At 46.5% G+C, this 13997-nt stretch overlaps 1 protein-coding gene across 3 annotated transcripts in view; it reads left to right on the plus strand.

The window, feature by feature from the left end:
• The first annotated feature begins 4226 nt into the window (after positions 1 to 4226).
• The window catches only part of Lmx1a (LIM homeobox transcription factor 1 alpha), a 144197-nt gene continuing 134426 nt past the window's right edge, over positions 4227 to 13997 (plus strand). The window contains exons 1-4 of one of the 3 annotated variants that reach the window (XM_087580263.1): positions 4227 to 4595; positions 4733 to 4895; positions 5259 to 5468; positions 7663 to 7849. In XM_087580263.1, coding sequence (XP_087436389.1) covers positions 5393 to 5468; positions 7663 to 7849 — 263 coding nt within the window. In that variant the 5' untranslated portion in view covers positions 4227 to 4595; positions 4733 to 4895; positions 5259 to 5392. Of the gene's footprint in view, positions 4596 to 4732; positions 4896 to 5178; positions 5469 to 7662; positions 7850 to 13997 lie in introns of those variants that run through there. The other 2 variants (XM_087580264.1, NM_001105967.2) reach the window with 2 other exon arrangements.

Consider the following 13997-nt stretch of genomic DNA (forward strand, 5'->3'; position numbering starts at 1 on the left):
CTTGTTTGCAGACGACATGATTCTATACATAAAAGACTGGTAGGACTCTATTGGAAAACTCTAAGGGCTGATAAACACGTTCATCAACAAATGGCAGGATACAAAACTAATACATGACATTGGTAGCCTTTCTATATATTGGTGACAAGCATGTCGAAAAGGAAATCAGGAAATTGATCCAATTCATAACGGTCACATGCAAAAAACATTAAAATACTTAGGCCTATGCGTCAGTAGGGAAACAAAAGACCTGCACAATGAAAACTTTAAGACTTTGAGAAAGGTACTACTATCTAAATATTTAAGTTCATACCTATAGATCTGCCCTAATGAAAGAATTCTACAGATTTAATGTAACCTCAATAAAAAATTCCAAGAACATTCCTCACAGATATGAAGAAAGCCTGATTTTATATGGACCCAACCATAAAATATCAAGGATAGCAATGGCAGTCTTGAACGAAAAGGTTATTGCAGAATGTATGGTTATACCCGAGTTCAAACTATACTACAGAGCCATAGTAATACAAACAGTGTGGTATTGATATAAAGCCAGCCATAGATTCACAGAATCAGGAGAATGGAGGACCCATATAAAAGCTCATAAACAGCAGCTACTTGATTTTTGACAAAGAAGCCACAAATATATATTGGAGAAAGGGTGGCATCTTCGACAAAGGTGCTGAGAAACTTGGATCTCTAAATGCAGAATGAAACTAGATCTCACCTTCATAACTGAACTCAAAACTGATTAAGGGCCTCATCACAAGACCGGGTAGTCTGAAAGTTCTGGATAAAGCAGGAGGCAGTCCACTTCAACATAAAAACACAGGTGGAGACATTCTAAGTATAGGGAATAAGTGAAATGACTGACAAACAGGATTTCATAAAACCAAGGAGCTTCTGTAGAGTAAAAGAAACTGTCAATCTAGTAAAAAGGACATCCACAGGATGGAGAGAAAAAAATTATGCCTATAGATCACTTAGAGGATTAGTATCTAGAATGCACAAAGAACTAATAAACACATACAAAAACCTCCAAAACAAAACAAAATCCCAAACATCAAGAGAAACATGTCTATAGAATTATACAGAATATTTAAAAGAAGTACAAATGTCTAGGAAACACTTAACAAGTGTACAACAGAGCTAGCCATTCAAGAAATGCAGATCAAAACTCTTTTAAATAGATTCTACCTTAAATACCTAATCAGGTAGCCATCATCAAGACCCCCAGTGACAACAAGTTAGTGACACACTGTGAGGAAAGGACTCTAATACATAAAATACTGATCTGCCAGGTAAGATGTGCTCACTGGTGCAACATGGGTGTTACCCGGGTAACCGGCCTCTTTCTGATTGGACTTGAAGCCTGCTCCACAGGAGGAGATCCATGCCTGATACTGTAAACCTCTGTGGCCAAAAGTCCATGGCTGTGTAGGTCATAGGCCCTTAAAGAGAAATCTCCCCCTCCTCTTTTTCCTTTTCCTTTTCCTTTTCCTCTTCCTCTTCTTCTTCCTCCCCCTCCTCTTCCTCCTCTTCCTCCTCCTCCTGCAGCTGCTGCTAAATGGCCATGTTGCCAAACTACCTCCTGAATATTTATGTTTACAGTCACAGATCCGTGCTGCTAATCAGCCTCGGTTAGAGAAGGTTCACAGTGGGTAGCAACAAATGTAGAGACTTGTAACTAGCTCAAGTGCTAAGAAGAAATGACTTCCTTACTGTGTATGCTCAGTCCCTGTGTGGGACTTCTCTATCAGCCCTCAGCCATCAAACCTCAGGGAATAGGGAGCGTCATGGAAGAATAGGTGGAAAGATGGAGGGAGTACTGTGAAATGCTGTCTCCTGGGTATGACATGGCCCCTGGCTCTCATGGACTCACGGAAGGTATGTTTCATGCACAAGGTCTACACAAGATCAGCCCAGTCAAAATTCAAGTGTGAGGAACTAGTGGAAGACTTGGAAAGAGTAGAATGATTTTTCTCTGGGAGCATGGCCACTGATGGGTTTCCCATGCTCCTGTGCATGGTCCTACTGTCATTCTCACACTGACAAGACCAGTTAGGCCCAGCAGGTTGCATGGAAAACCAAAAAGAACAGGGTACGAGAAGATGTGTTGAGGAGATCTGGGAAGTGAGGATGGATATGATAACAATGTATTGCCTGTGTATAAAAGAAAAAAAAAGCCACCAAGGACTGAGATTCTTTTGCTTACTGATGCTTCCCTGCAGGCTTCAGACTACAGCAAGAGGGTCATTCATCCCTCCCAAGGAAACAGCTTGCTAAGCACACCTATGTGCTTTGAGAGTCATAGAGCTTACAATAGGATTGTGAGACAGTACTTATCTGAAGTGCCCAAAGCAACTGGGGGAAAGGCATTCACACCACAAACTCGGGTGCGCTACACTAACCAGGCTTTCTTCCTGATGCGAGAAAGACTCAGATCAAATCTATTTATCCAGTGTACTGGATATTCCTTACCCACAAGTTAAATATGTCTCATAAACTCAAGACTTTTAGTTAAACAAAAACTCAGCTGGGCACTTAAAATATCATTTCTTGTGGGTGTATTTGCTGTGATTTTTTTTCTTAACAAGTTTCTGTATTATCTCAGGAATTCATGTAATTTATCTCCCGTACCACATCCCGTTCTATCTGGATGACAGAACAAAGGTCAGGTGTTAGAAGACATACCAATAGCCACCTGTGAAACAGCAGAGAAATCTCCTGGATATATTAAACCTCAACGATTTGTCTAGGACAGTAGATAAAATTATTTGTTCTGCCTACCTCACGGGTTTGTCGTAGAGATCAGGCAAAACCACGTATGTAGAAGCATCCTAAAAAGTTTAAAGCAGGGGCTGGGGATTTAGCTCAGTGGTAGAGCGCTTACCTAGGAAGCGCAAGGCCCTGGGTTCGGTCCCCAGCTCCGAAAAAAAGAACCAAAAAAAAATAAAAAGTTTAAAGCAGTAATCTAATACAGGGTATTAAACTCTGCCATTTCCCCTTGTTTCTCTGACGTCATATTATGTGTTTGACTTGGACATGTGGATAAAAAAACACTTCGAATGGTGTGTGTGTGTGTGTGTGTGTGTGTGTGTGTCCCTAAGAAGAGCTTGTTTGATTTAAGTTCAGGAAGAGATCTTTTCTTGGTGAAGGCACTAGGGAATCCTTGCTTGCGTGGTATGTCCAAACAATGGTGCTGGATTACTGCCACTGGGTTCCTCTCAGTGTAGAAGTGAGTGCGCCCTAGAGAATCCCAGGGAATCGGACCTCCCAACGGTGTTGAGACCAGGCTAGAATTTCACGTGGACAGGTGTCCCATTTCTTTAGGGTAAGCGGAACATGGAGACTATAATTGTTCCCACCTTAAATTGTAAAGATTAGATGAGTTGGCTACGGAACGAAGATTGGCACGAAATTAATGGTCGATAAATGTTAGCCAGCGCAATGATGTGTTTATTGAGTCATTTGGCCTCAGGCTTTTCTTGGAATAGAGGAGCAAGACCCTGTTCCTGCCTCTAGAGAGGCTGGAGGGCTGTCGCTGCAGTCGAAAGTTATGAATCATAGGGAATTAAAAACTGTCCCCCCCCCCAAAACTTCTTTTCTAAGAAAAGTCCGCTTGGCTGACTTCTGGTCTAGCGTCCAGCCAGCCGGATGGGATAGAGAGAGAGCCTGATTCAAGGTTTGGCCGTGGGTCCTATTATTGCATTTCCCAGCAGTGAAGTGGTTTCGGTCAGAAACGGTGAGTTGAGTTTTAAGCCAAAACAAATTTGTAAGTTGCAGGAGCCAGTGGTGAATGAAAGTCCGAGGAGCTTGGAGCTTCTGGTGCCCCAGTTCATAAAGCAGGGGGTGGGGGGTCTCTAGGCGACCCCCGCGGCCTCCAGGTGAGGACTGCTTGAGGTTAGTCATCACTTACGGTGCAGATCCGAGAGCAACCGGATCCCCGTCCCGCCCTCGCGCAGTCTAGGTGGCACGGATCTCGGCCGAGGCTGGGGCGCAGCTCCCCCGGGGACAACCGTTCCACGTGGAGAGGAGGAAAAGTTTGGCGCGTCCGGGAGGTCCAGGCAGCAGACCGGAGCATCAGGCTGCAGCCTCGCGGTGGGTCGAGCAGCCAAGCAGGGAAACCGAGCACCGCGGGCCCCGCCACGGGACGCGCTCCCAGGCCCCCGCCCTGCGCACCCCACCCCCTTCCCGGGCCGCGCACGCAGCCAGCGGCCGCTGTCAGAAACGGCCGGAGCCGCCTCGGAGAAGAAAGCAGGGCGGACTTTGCACCCAGGACCCTGGGTCTCGGGTTTCCCCTCCGATCTTGGAACAGCCGCCTGGCTTCCCCTTCCCGGTCGCAGAAAGGCGCGGGTTGGCGGGACGTCCCAAGAAAGATCTGCGGCTTGCGGCCACGGCCCGGCCCGACTCCGGCGCGTCTAGGAGCAGAACCCGGGGCCAGCGGTCGCTCCTGCTCTCTCCCGGGCGCGCCGGAGTCCGGGCGGCTGCTCGGGCTGCAGCCTCGGGAACGCCACCTCCCTCTGCCGAAGCTGCCCGGAGCCTCCCGGGCACTTCGTGCCGCTCCCGACGCCGGGAGCGAGCTCGCCCATCAGGTAAGGAGGGCTGCGGGGTTCCTTAGGCTCCTGCTCGGCTCGGGCGGGCGTGTTTCTGAAAGTTGATTTGAAATGCATCCAAGAGTGAGCCGGGCTAGTCGCGGCTCCTCCCCAAGGCGACTCCTTTGCTCCTGCAGACGTTCCCAGCACTGGCCGACCAGCGGGAGGACCTCCCTGCGCGCCCCGCACGCCTACTCCCGCGTGCCCCCCCACCCCCCAGCAGAGCGCAGCGCCAGGAGTACGGAAGCAGGCGGGACGGTCTCCCTGTCCCTTACTCTGCCTCTCTCCAACCCAAGACAGGTGAGGGTCGAAAGTGAGTGGCGGTGCCACGGGATATCTTGTTGGTCCTGTCTGCTTGGCCCTGGCTCTGAGAGCAGGCGCACCCCCAACCCATCACACACCGTACCCCTCAGAACTAGTACCGTAGTTCTAGTAGAGGGATCCCTAGGGGCCACATTCCTATAGGGTGGGCGGAGTCGGTCTTGGAGTGGGAAACCTGGGGACAAGGGTGGGGGTGGGGGTTAGGAGAACGCAGTTAGGGGGCGGAGGCCTTAGTACATAACGCGTTGACTTCAAGTGAAATCAGAGCTGTCCGAGCAGTTCGCCGTGGCTCTTCTCTCTCCTCCCACCTCACATTTCCCTTGGCTGAACTCTACCCTCTAGGCTCATTCTTGTCGCCCTGGACACTCCTGTCCTTCCTCAGGAGAGTGGCAACTGAGCGTACGGAGTCCCAGCAGGCACGGAAGCTAGACTCAACCATTTCTCCGCTCTGCAGCTCCTCCTGGCTCAACCCGAACATGTTGGACGGCCTGAAGATGGAAGAGAACTTTCAAAGTGCGATTGAGACCTCGGCCTCCTTCTCCTCTTTGCTGGGTAAGTGTTCAACGGCACGCGCCCTAGCGCATCCTCCTGCGGCTCGGCCGAGAGCTCAGGAAGTTAGCTTTCTGGTACTGGGCTAGGCGACCAGATTAGCACCCTCTTCTTGCACACAGAGGCGCCCAAACTCTCTGTCTTTCCGTGTCCATCAGTCCTTTTGAGTCGTGCCTACCCAAATACAACCAGCAAACCTCCTCAGGCTCCAGGAGCTCAACATCAAATTCCCCAAAGACTTGAGGGGCGGGCGAGTATGTTCACAAGGCATTTGAGTGGCAAGTGATTAATAATACCCAGGGCTAGATTTTTAATCATGGAGCTGATCGACGGCTCATAAATGCCACCGGTTTCTCAGAGACCCCTGTCCTAGCATGAGAGGTCCGAGGCCCAAAGCGCCCAAGTTCTCTTCCCTCACCAACTGCAGCCCCAATTTTAGTATTGGGCATGGCCAAGAGGCTTTTCCGGGCTGGTGGGCAGCGCTGCGCTGGGATTAGCTTGCGCGGCGGGGCCCTTGCCTGGTCTTTAATTAACTGAAGCCGGATCCTAGTTCCACAAGCTTGGTATCCCTCTACCCCCAACCCAGCTACCACGAAGGAACAGAGAATAGAGAGATTCAGAAGAGCCACACCGAGGTCTTTCAGAGCTCACACCGGCAATGCTTGTTTTGGTAGTGTCTCTTCAACTCTGTCTTTGGAATTTTCCAGTTTGGAGAAAAAGTGTTTTGTTTTTGTTTTTGTTTTGTTTTTTTTTTTGCTTGTTTTTTGTTTTGTTTTCTTTCTCTCTTATTTTTTACCTCTTCTTTCTGAAGGAGAGATTTTTATTTTATTTAAACCCCTTGCCTCTTTCCCCACCTTTAGAACCATTAGAGTGGGGCTGACATTTTTCCGATTATAGAAACCATATCCAGAGAGAAGCCGCCCACTCCACCCCAACAGTCCAGAGGAAACGAAATTGAGAAACCCATGCCCCCTTCTTTCAATCCCCTTTTCCAAATTGTCCTGGGATCTTTTCCCGGGAGCAAGAAAGGAGACCCAGGCCAGAGCCTGTGTGCAGACTTAGGCGCACCAGGTTTGGTTCCCCGCACTGCGCGACCCACGTTTGCCACAATTTTAGGATGGCGGCCTGGGATGCTGAGTCCAAGACAATAGAAACATGTAATTGAGAACGACCACTTCTTTCCCCAGCCCTTCGTGCTGGCTCCCACCACACAAAACGACCTGTCCGGCTTACAAGCGGGCAGCTGTTCTCCAAAGCAGAAAGTGAGATTAGTGTCGTGGTATGGAGAAGGATCATTCCTTTGGGACATCACGGACAAGAGTGTTCTTGTGGGACAAGGGCTTCTTTAAACGGTTGTGAAGTGTCAACAAAGGCGGCCAAGTATTTCTCCCTTGCGTGTTGGGGTGGGGGGAGGCCCTCATTCGAACAAGATCCGAAGGGAAAAAGTCAAAAAGGTCAAAGGGTAGGGCACAGAAGATTCTTTGACTGGGCTAAGAGGTTTGTTGCTCCACGCAGCGCTTCTGAGCACAGGAGATCTAGAATTCTCTGTCCGGCATCCTTCTCTGGCTGGGTCTCTGCGTTCGACTATTATTTTTTTCCCCATCTTGACGTTTCCTAATTATAAAAAGCCACCTGCAATTTGCACTCCAAACCAGACCTAGGAGACTCACTCACTAGTTTGAACAACACTGAGCTTGCCTGGAGAGAGATGGTATTTTTCTGCATCCGCGGGCCGACTTTTGTGAAGAAAAGAGAAAAATGCTAATTTTCCTTTAAAAATAGAACGCAGTTGCAAGCAAATTATTATCGATCATTTAAACGTAGTCAAAGACAGAAATACAGTGATTTAATGATTGATTAATGACGACTTGAGAGTCCTGGGAGCACACATTTATATGTAATCTAATTTAAAAGATCAGTGAAAGCTCACAATGGTATCTGGGTCTAATAATTAAGGCCATTTATTGACTTCAGCCCCTCCCTCCCTAGAATTTATACCTTGCCACTCAGTCTTTGTTTATTAGTAACGTCATTGCCACTTGGTTTGATTTTTTTTTCGAAATATCTGATCATCTGGGGAATTTCCCGAGGTTTCAAGGCCGGGGGGTAAATCTGTGAGTCTAATCCGATCGAGAGCGGGTTTAGCGGGGGGTTAGCTGCCGGTGTAGCTCACCGGCGACATCTGTTGCTTTTGTAGGCAGAGCGGTGAGCCCCAAGTCTGTCTGCGAGGGCTGTCAGCGGGTCATCTCGGATAGGTTTCTGCTGAGACTCAACGACAGCTTCTGGCACGAGCAATGCGTGCAGTGCGCCTCTTGCAAAGAGCCCCTGGAGACCACCTGCTTCTACCGGGACAAGAAGCTCTACTGCAAGTACCACTACGAGAAGTAAGTGCCTGCGTCGCGGGAGCGCGCCCGCTCACCTGCACCGGTGTGCGCTGGGGACTGTGCCCTCCTGCACCCTCTCCGCCTTTTGCAAGATGCAAAGAGACACCCGTAGGAAAGGCCAGTAAATCTCGCGCACCCGCATTCGGTACACGTCCCCGGTACCATCCGTACGCACAACTTGGAGGCCAGGAGAGCCGCAATGCGGGGGTTTTTTGTTTTTGTTTTTTGTCGCGAACGTATTTTCAAATTATTTCTAGTTCCTCAACCCTGGCCCAGTCATTTCCAGAGATCACTTTGCCCGGGGCGCTAGTGACTAGCGAACCTTTTCCCATTTCATCTTACGTAAGAGTTTGCACCGCTTTGGGGTTTGTGCCCATCAGGCGGTATGGATCCGGTGCTTTCTGTCCCCTGGGCACATTTTTCTCTTGGGCTTGATCAAATCAGGTATGGAAATGGCTTTCCTGCCCTGCACCGTCGCTTTGCGTTTCTAGTAACTCCCTCCTCGGGTTTTCGGGAGCTACTAGGCTAGAGGGAAACTGACCTAAATTTCCCGCGGCGTCTCCACCCGGTTTTAGACTAGGGATGTTGTCTGCGGGTCAGATTGTTCGATTCTGACATCAGCATGCAGAAGTGGGAGGCAGGTAATGGGGAGAGCGGTTCTTTTCCCAATCTGGATTTCTGAAATACCTTGAGGATTGTGGTGTGGTAGGTGTGGTGTCAAAGGACAAGCCAGGAGGATCCCTGCGAAGTAAGGAGAGGAAACTTGCCTTGCAACATTGGCCAATATATAAGGACATTGGATTCGTAGGACTGGGGAGGGCTAGACAGAAAGACAAGTGGCTCAAAGCTCGTCTGACTTTTTTTTTTTTTTTTTTGCACTAGGGATGCATATGTTGATTGTGTGTATGCGTGTGTGCACGGAGGAAGAGGAAGGTCATTGTGGGAAACGTAGTCTCCATGATTTCATTACGACACACAGTGAAAGGAAGTGCAAGGGAGGGTTGCCTATCAAAACATAAAACACAGGGAAGGAAGAACAGGGGTTTCTTGTTTCAAATCATCTGGGCTGTCAGGTTCACTGAAAAAATGGACCAAGTTAGACATCTCCACTGCCACCCTCACCCCCAACATCATCATCACCACTACCACCACCACCATTACCAGAACATTCCTCTCTCCTACTTAGTACTCTTGCTCGACATAAAACGCTTGACTTTTACCTTCATGTGAAGAAAACACCCGACCTCTCTGTTGTCTCAGAAATGCTTTCCTTTTTTTTCAGAACCTAAAATAAAATAAATACATGCTTTCATTTACATGAATTGAAAAATACAGAAATCAGCAAAGACTCAAAACTCTCCCTGGTCTTTATGGTAAACAGTTTTGAAAGAAAGAAAAAAAAAACAATGCTGGTGTCTGTGATTTTTAGGTAATTAAGCGGATTTGGTCTATACAACTTCAAGTAGAGAAAGCCTGGTGACTGCTCGCTTTTTCCCCCTCCTCTTCTCTTGCTTTTTGCGGACAGGTTTTGGTATTGTGTGAGCTCAATCTTTATCTTTCTGCTTATAGATTAGAGAAAGATCCACATCCTTCAGGCACAACACTAGCAAATTCAAAAGCATTGGGGCTTAGGGGAGGATTTGGGTTGTGATTTTTCTCTATTCTGTTTGTTAAAAAAGAAAATCATGAATCAAAGAGGGCCCAAGGGTCAACACAGCTGTCTGGCCAGTCAAATCTTCTTTAAGGAAGTCAGGCTGTGTCAAGAGGAGAAGAAACAGTTGCTGTAAAGTACTTAACAGAACAATATCCCTTCCATTTCAGCCCTCCAGGTTTGGCGAGGTTTGGGCTTATTAGCCCGAGAGGGTCAGCTCTCCCCTCACAAAGCTATTTCTGTGAAGAGAAAATTGCAGGGATCAACTTGCCAGCTGTTGGTCAGAATCAAGATTTTATAGAGGGTGTGAGCTATATTGTTCAAAGAGGTGTTGGTGTGACACTGAAAGTTTATTTATTTTTTAAATTTTAATTTAAAAGCATTTACGGGCACATGGATATCCAAAATCGGTTTGCTTGAAACTGCTTAGCTCTGAGCACAGTCCCAGGGCAAGCTGTGGCGGCTGTTTGAGATTCATTTATTCCTCCTTTACATTCCATCTCTCCTCTGTTCCCCATCTCGATCCAACTCTCCTCTCAACAAACCAGGATTTTAATGTACTTAATATTCTTAAGAGGAAGTGAAGACTTGATTATTATTTCTTCTTCTTCTTCTTCTTCTTCTTCTTCTTCTTCTTCTTCTTCTTCTTCTTCTTCTTCTTCTTCTTCTTCTTCTTCTTCTTCTGGTTGGGCTCAGGAAAAATTCCTTTATTCAACAGGCTTTATTGGAGCTTCTAGATGTAAAACCCTGCTTTCGACGAGGAAAGAATAATTGGAAAATTCTTGGAGCCTGATGGCAGGAGGTTTTAGCCTGGCAGGTTTCCCATCTATTTTACTGGGACCAGCAAGGGTTTCCTGAAAAGGTTTCCTCATTTGTGCAGGACTAGGTATCCACTAGAAGCTATCTGGAGTGGCCACATGTTTATCCCAGAGGGGACAGCTCAACTGTAAACTCACAGAAAGTGGTTTCCCTATTGTTGCAGTGGTAACCCCCTCTCCCTGGATGTGTTTCTTGCCTTGTCCCAGGCAAGGTAAATGGAGAAGTCAGATGTGTGTGAGGTGTCAGAGAGCAATGGTGGCACACTCTAGTGCACTTGATAGAAAAGGGATTAGACAGGACGTTGGTCCCTCGAATCTGTAAAGCTTAAGTGTTATATCTACATGTGTTTTATAACAGTGAATGAATACATAGCTGATGTCCACTCTCTGGTGACTACCATGAACACTGTGTTAGCAGCAGAGGTCATCACATTTATTTATGCCGTTTGTGTACATTCCTGGATAACTGGAAATTCTAGATTTCTATTTGAATTATTACCTGTATATCCCTGGTGTCACGTCAGGCCTTCACTTAAATAAAGTGGGGTGTGTTGGGGACGGGACAGGGTGGAAATAAGCAGGAGACTGGGGAAAGTAGGGGGGGCCACAGTAACCAGAATCACTTGCTCCGTGTCTGAAATTGTCAGAGAGCCACTCCAGTACAAGTTGCTTAAAGAAGCCAAAATTCCATTGTGTCAACAAGTTCTTTTCAGTTCCCCGATGTGAAACTTCAACTTCTTTCTCATGGAGGCAGTGGATTGATGGTGGCATCTTGGACAAGATTGTTCATTTGAAACCTCAGGATGTTTTCCTAAGTATTGGCTTCAACCACTATGGCCCCCCTAGGAATACTTTATTTTTCAGATATCCAAAACAACAAGCATTCAAGGCCAGAGTGTAGAATGGAGATTTATGAACAGCCAGAAATCAAGCACTGGGGGTCACTTGCTCACGATGTCATTGAAGAAAAAAAAAAAGACACTGGTTCTAAGAAAAGACAGCACTGGTGGGATGGATGGGGCTGGGCTTGGAGACAGAGCACTTGAGGTAGTATACCGGTGGATATTTCAAGAATGGGTTCAGTTTGCTTCGGCATTTAAGTTAGCAGACAACCAAAATGTTTTCCAGCCTAGAAGACTTCTATTTATGTAACTGTTGTTCCCTATTTCAGTGAGCCTTCTGTGATCTGGCTAGTTCCTAGTTTTGTCTGAGTCGGTTCCAAGCAACTACTGTAGCCATGCCCGAGTCGAAGACAGAGAATGGTAGGATCAGGGAAACGTGGCAATTTGATAGATAATTGAGCCTTCTGGATAGCGTCCCACTTTTAAATCAAGTTTATATTGCTTCTTTCATGTGCCTGGTGGCTGGCAGGTCAGACAGGGCCTTCTCTCCTCACATGTGAAGTTTATCATTATCACTTGGATTGTTTTAGACATCGTGGGGTAGGGTTGCTGTCATCAGAGCTGTTCTCGCAATGCGCTAACTCCCCACACGTCAGCGAATCACAGCTTGAGGAACCCTTTCCTCTGAAGGCCTGCTCAGGTTTTCTTCTCTGCCTTTTGGAGCACATCAGTTGTCTGTCCATAGAAAGGGACAGACGTGGGGGAAAGTAGATGTCACCCTACTACAGTGTTCTTTGTCTCTTTCTTTTGGCCTGAGGCTTGTCAGCCCCAGCTGAGAAAGACTTAGGGCATGCTCTGTACTGGCAATAAAACCATTCTGCATTCTATCAAAGTATTCTATCAAAGTGGTGCAGGAGGTGGTGTGGAGGAGTTAGCTTGGGTTTTTCTATCATCATCATCATCATCATCATCATCATCATCATCATTATTATTATTACTGTGTCATTTCTTGGAGATCAAAATTGGGCATGCAGTTTTTCATAAAAGGAACCCGCAGATGAAACTCTTTTGCTTGGCCTGGCTCCTGGCACAATGACATATTAAGGAATATAAAAATCAAACACAGCTAGGTAATAATTTTTGTCTGCATTCAATTGTAGGGGTTTAGTTCACAAGGAGTGTAGTCCACAGTCATGGCTATGTTTATGCAACCTTCTCTCTCTCTTTGTTTTAATTTTAGAGGGTGAAAATATTTCTTGTTTAGAGTTGTTTTCTTCTTATATGTGTATCAGTCCAAGGGTAAGACTTGCTTGGAATCTAAGACTGAAAACATTAAAATTAGGTAGGTAGTTTAGGCCTTTATAGTGTTCTGGGAGTTGGGGCTCTGGGAGGATGGCTCTGAGGCTCTTTTGATCCTTACTTGAATGGAATGCATTATGAAAAGTGGTTTATCCAGACTGGTTTTACGTTGCTTAGAGTTCTGAGACCTTGGTCCTCCACATGGAAGTGATGGTCAGTACCCGGAGTTCAGTGACGAGAGCTGTTCCTGTAGCTAATTGTTTGACTTGCATTTTATTTACCATGTTTGCCTCAGCCAAGACTAATTCATGGCCAGGGAGGGCTATCCCTGGTTCCTTATCTTTAATCTTATGACGTTTTGTGAATGTTATGATAGGATACTTTCGTTGCTAAGAACAGCTACATTGATTTAATCACATCCCCTCCCCCTTCAAATAAATTATTTGAAAGTAAGAAAAACAAAGACCTTATCATTCACTCGTTATACGAACAAAAATTTTAATAATGTCTTAGATTAAATACACACCACAAAGTGTGATTCTCGTACATTACCAAAGTCAAAACAATCAATATAGAGTCACGTGGACTGGATTATTAAGTATAGTTGTACAATCCTAAAAGATACATTTTTGGGAGATTTAAAAAAAACAGACACATTTGTCTAGTTTTAAAAGGATTTTTGCAATATTGGTCCTATGAAACTTTAGCTGTTTTACTATTATTTTTTTTTATTTAAAAAATAAACCTCTTTGACTTAGGTTTTTGTTTTTGTTTTAAACTGGTCCTCCTGTCTTCAGCGTGGCATGTTTTAATAATGTCACTCAGAGCGAGATAAAGAGGGCCTTGGGCCATTTTGGGTAGGGAGCCCTGAGTAGAGGTTTTGCAGTGGGGACCCTGGTTTTCATTTCAGCCAGACTGAGAACTTACTTGGGAGCACACTGCTTGTCCTCCCGGGAGTCCCTCAGGACCCTTGGGACAGTGCTGTTGCCTATGGTGGCTTTTCCATACTCAGTCAGGGGGAAGATGGTGATTTTCAGGACGCCACAGGGCCACCCCTCATGTCCTTTCCAATGGTCTGTTGTCAAGGATAGAGAGAGTATCTCTTCTGGTGCTCTTGAGGACTTACATTTCCTCCTTAGTCCCTTAGTCCACCAGGACACGGAGCATTTAGTCCACAATTAGAATTAGTCATGTTATCCCCAGCCGGTGTTGCTGGCAGCTTTGTGTCTCTTTGTCATCTCTTAAGTGAAACCCACCCTACAGTCTTGCAGACACCTTCCAAATGTCAGCTTGCTCTTTCCGTAAAACCACAGCGATCCGCCTCTATATTTTTTAACCAAGACGAGATGAGCGAGATTGCTACGGCCCTGGCATTAATTAGTAGGAGGATTACCGCTGTGTGGGCTAAGAGGGAGGTGAAAACACTGTAACCTCGCTACATGTTTGCTTTCACACGACCGAAAAATAAATAAAATGAGTCTTAGGGCCGGGATTAAGTTTCTCTTGGCTCTAGATAGCAGATGCAGTTGGAGCACCGC

Source organism: Rattus norvegicus, chromosome 13 (genome assembly GCF_021556685.1).
Source record: "Rattus norvegicus strain SHRSP/BbbUtx chromosome 13, alternate assembly SHRSP_T2T, whole genome shotgun sequence".
In the NCBI taxonomy this organism is placed as follows: domain Eukaryota; kingdom Metazoa; phylum Chordata; class Mammalia; order Rodentia; family Muridae; genus Rattus; species Rattus norvegicus.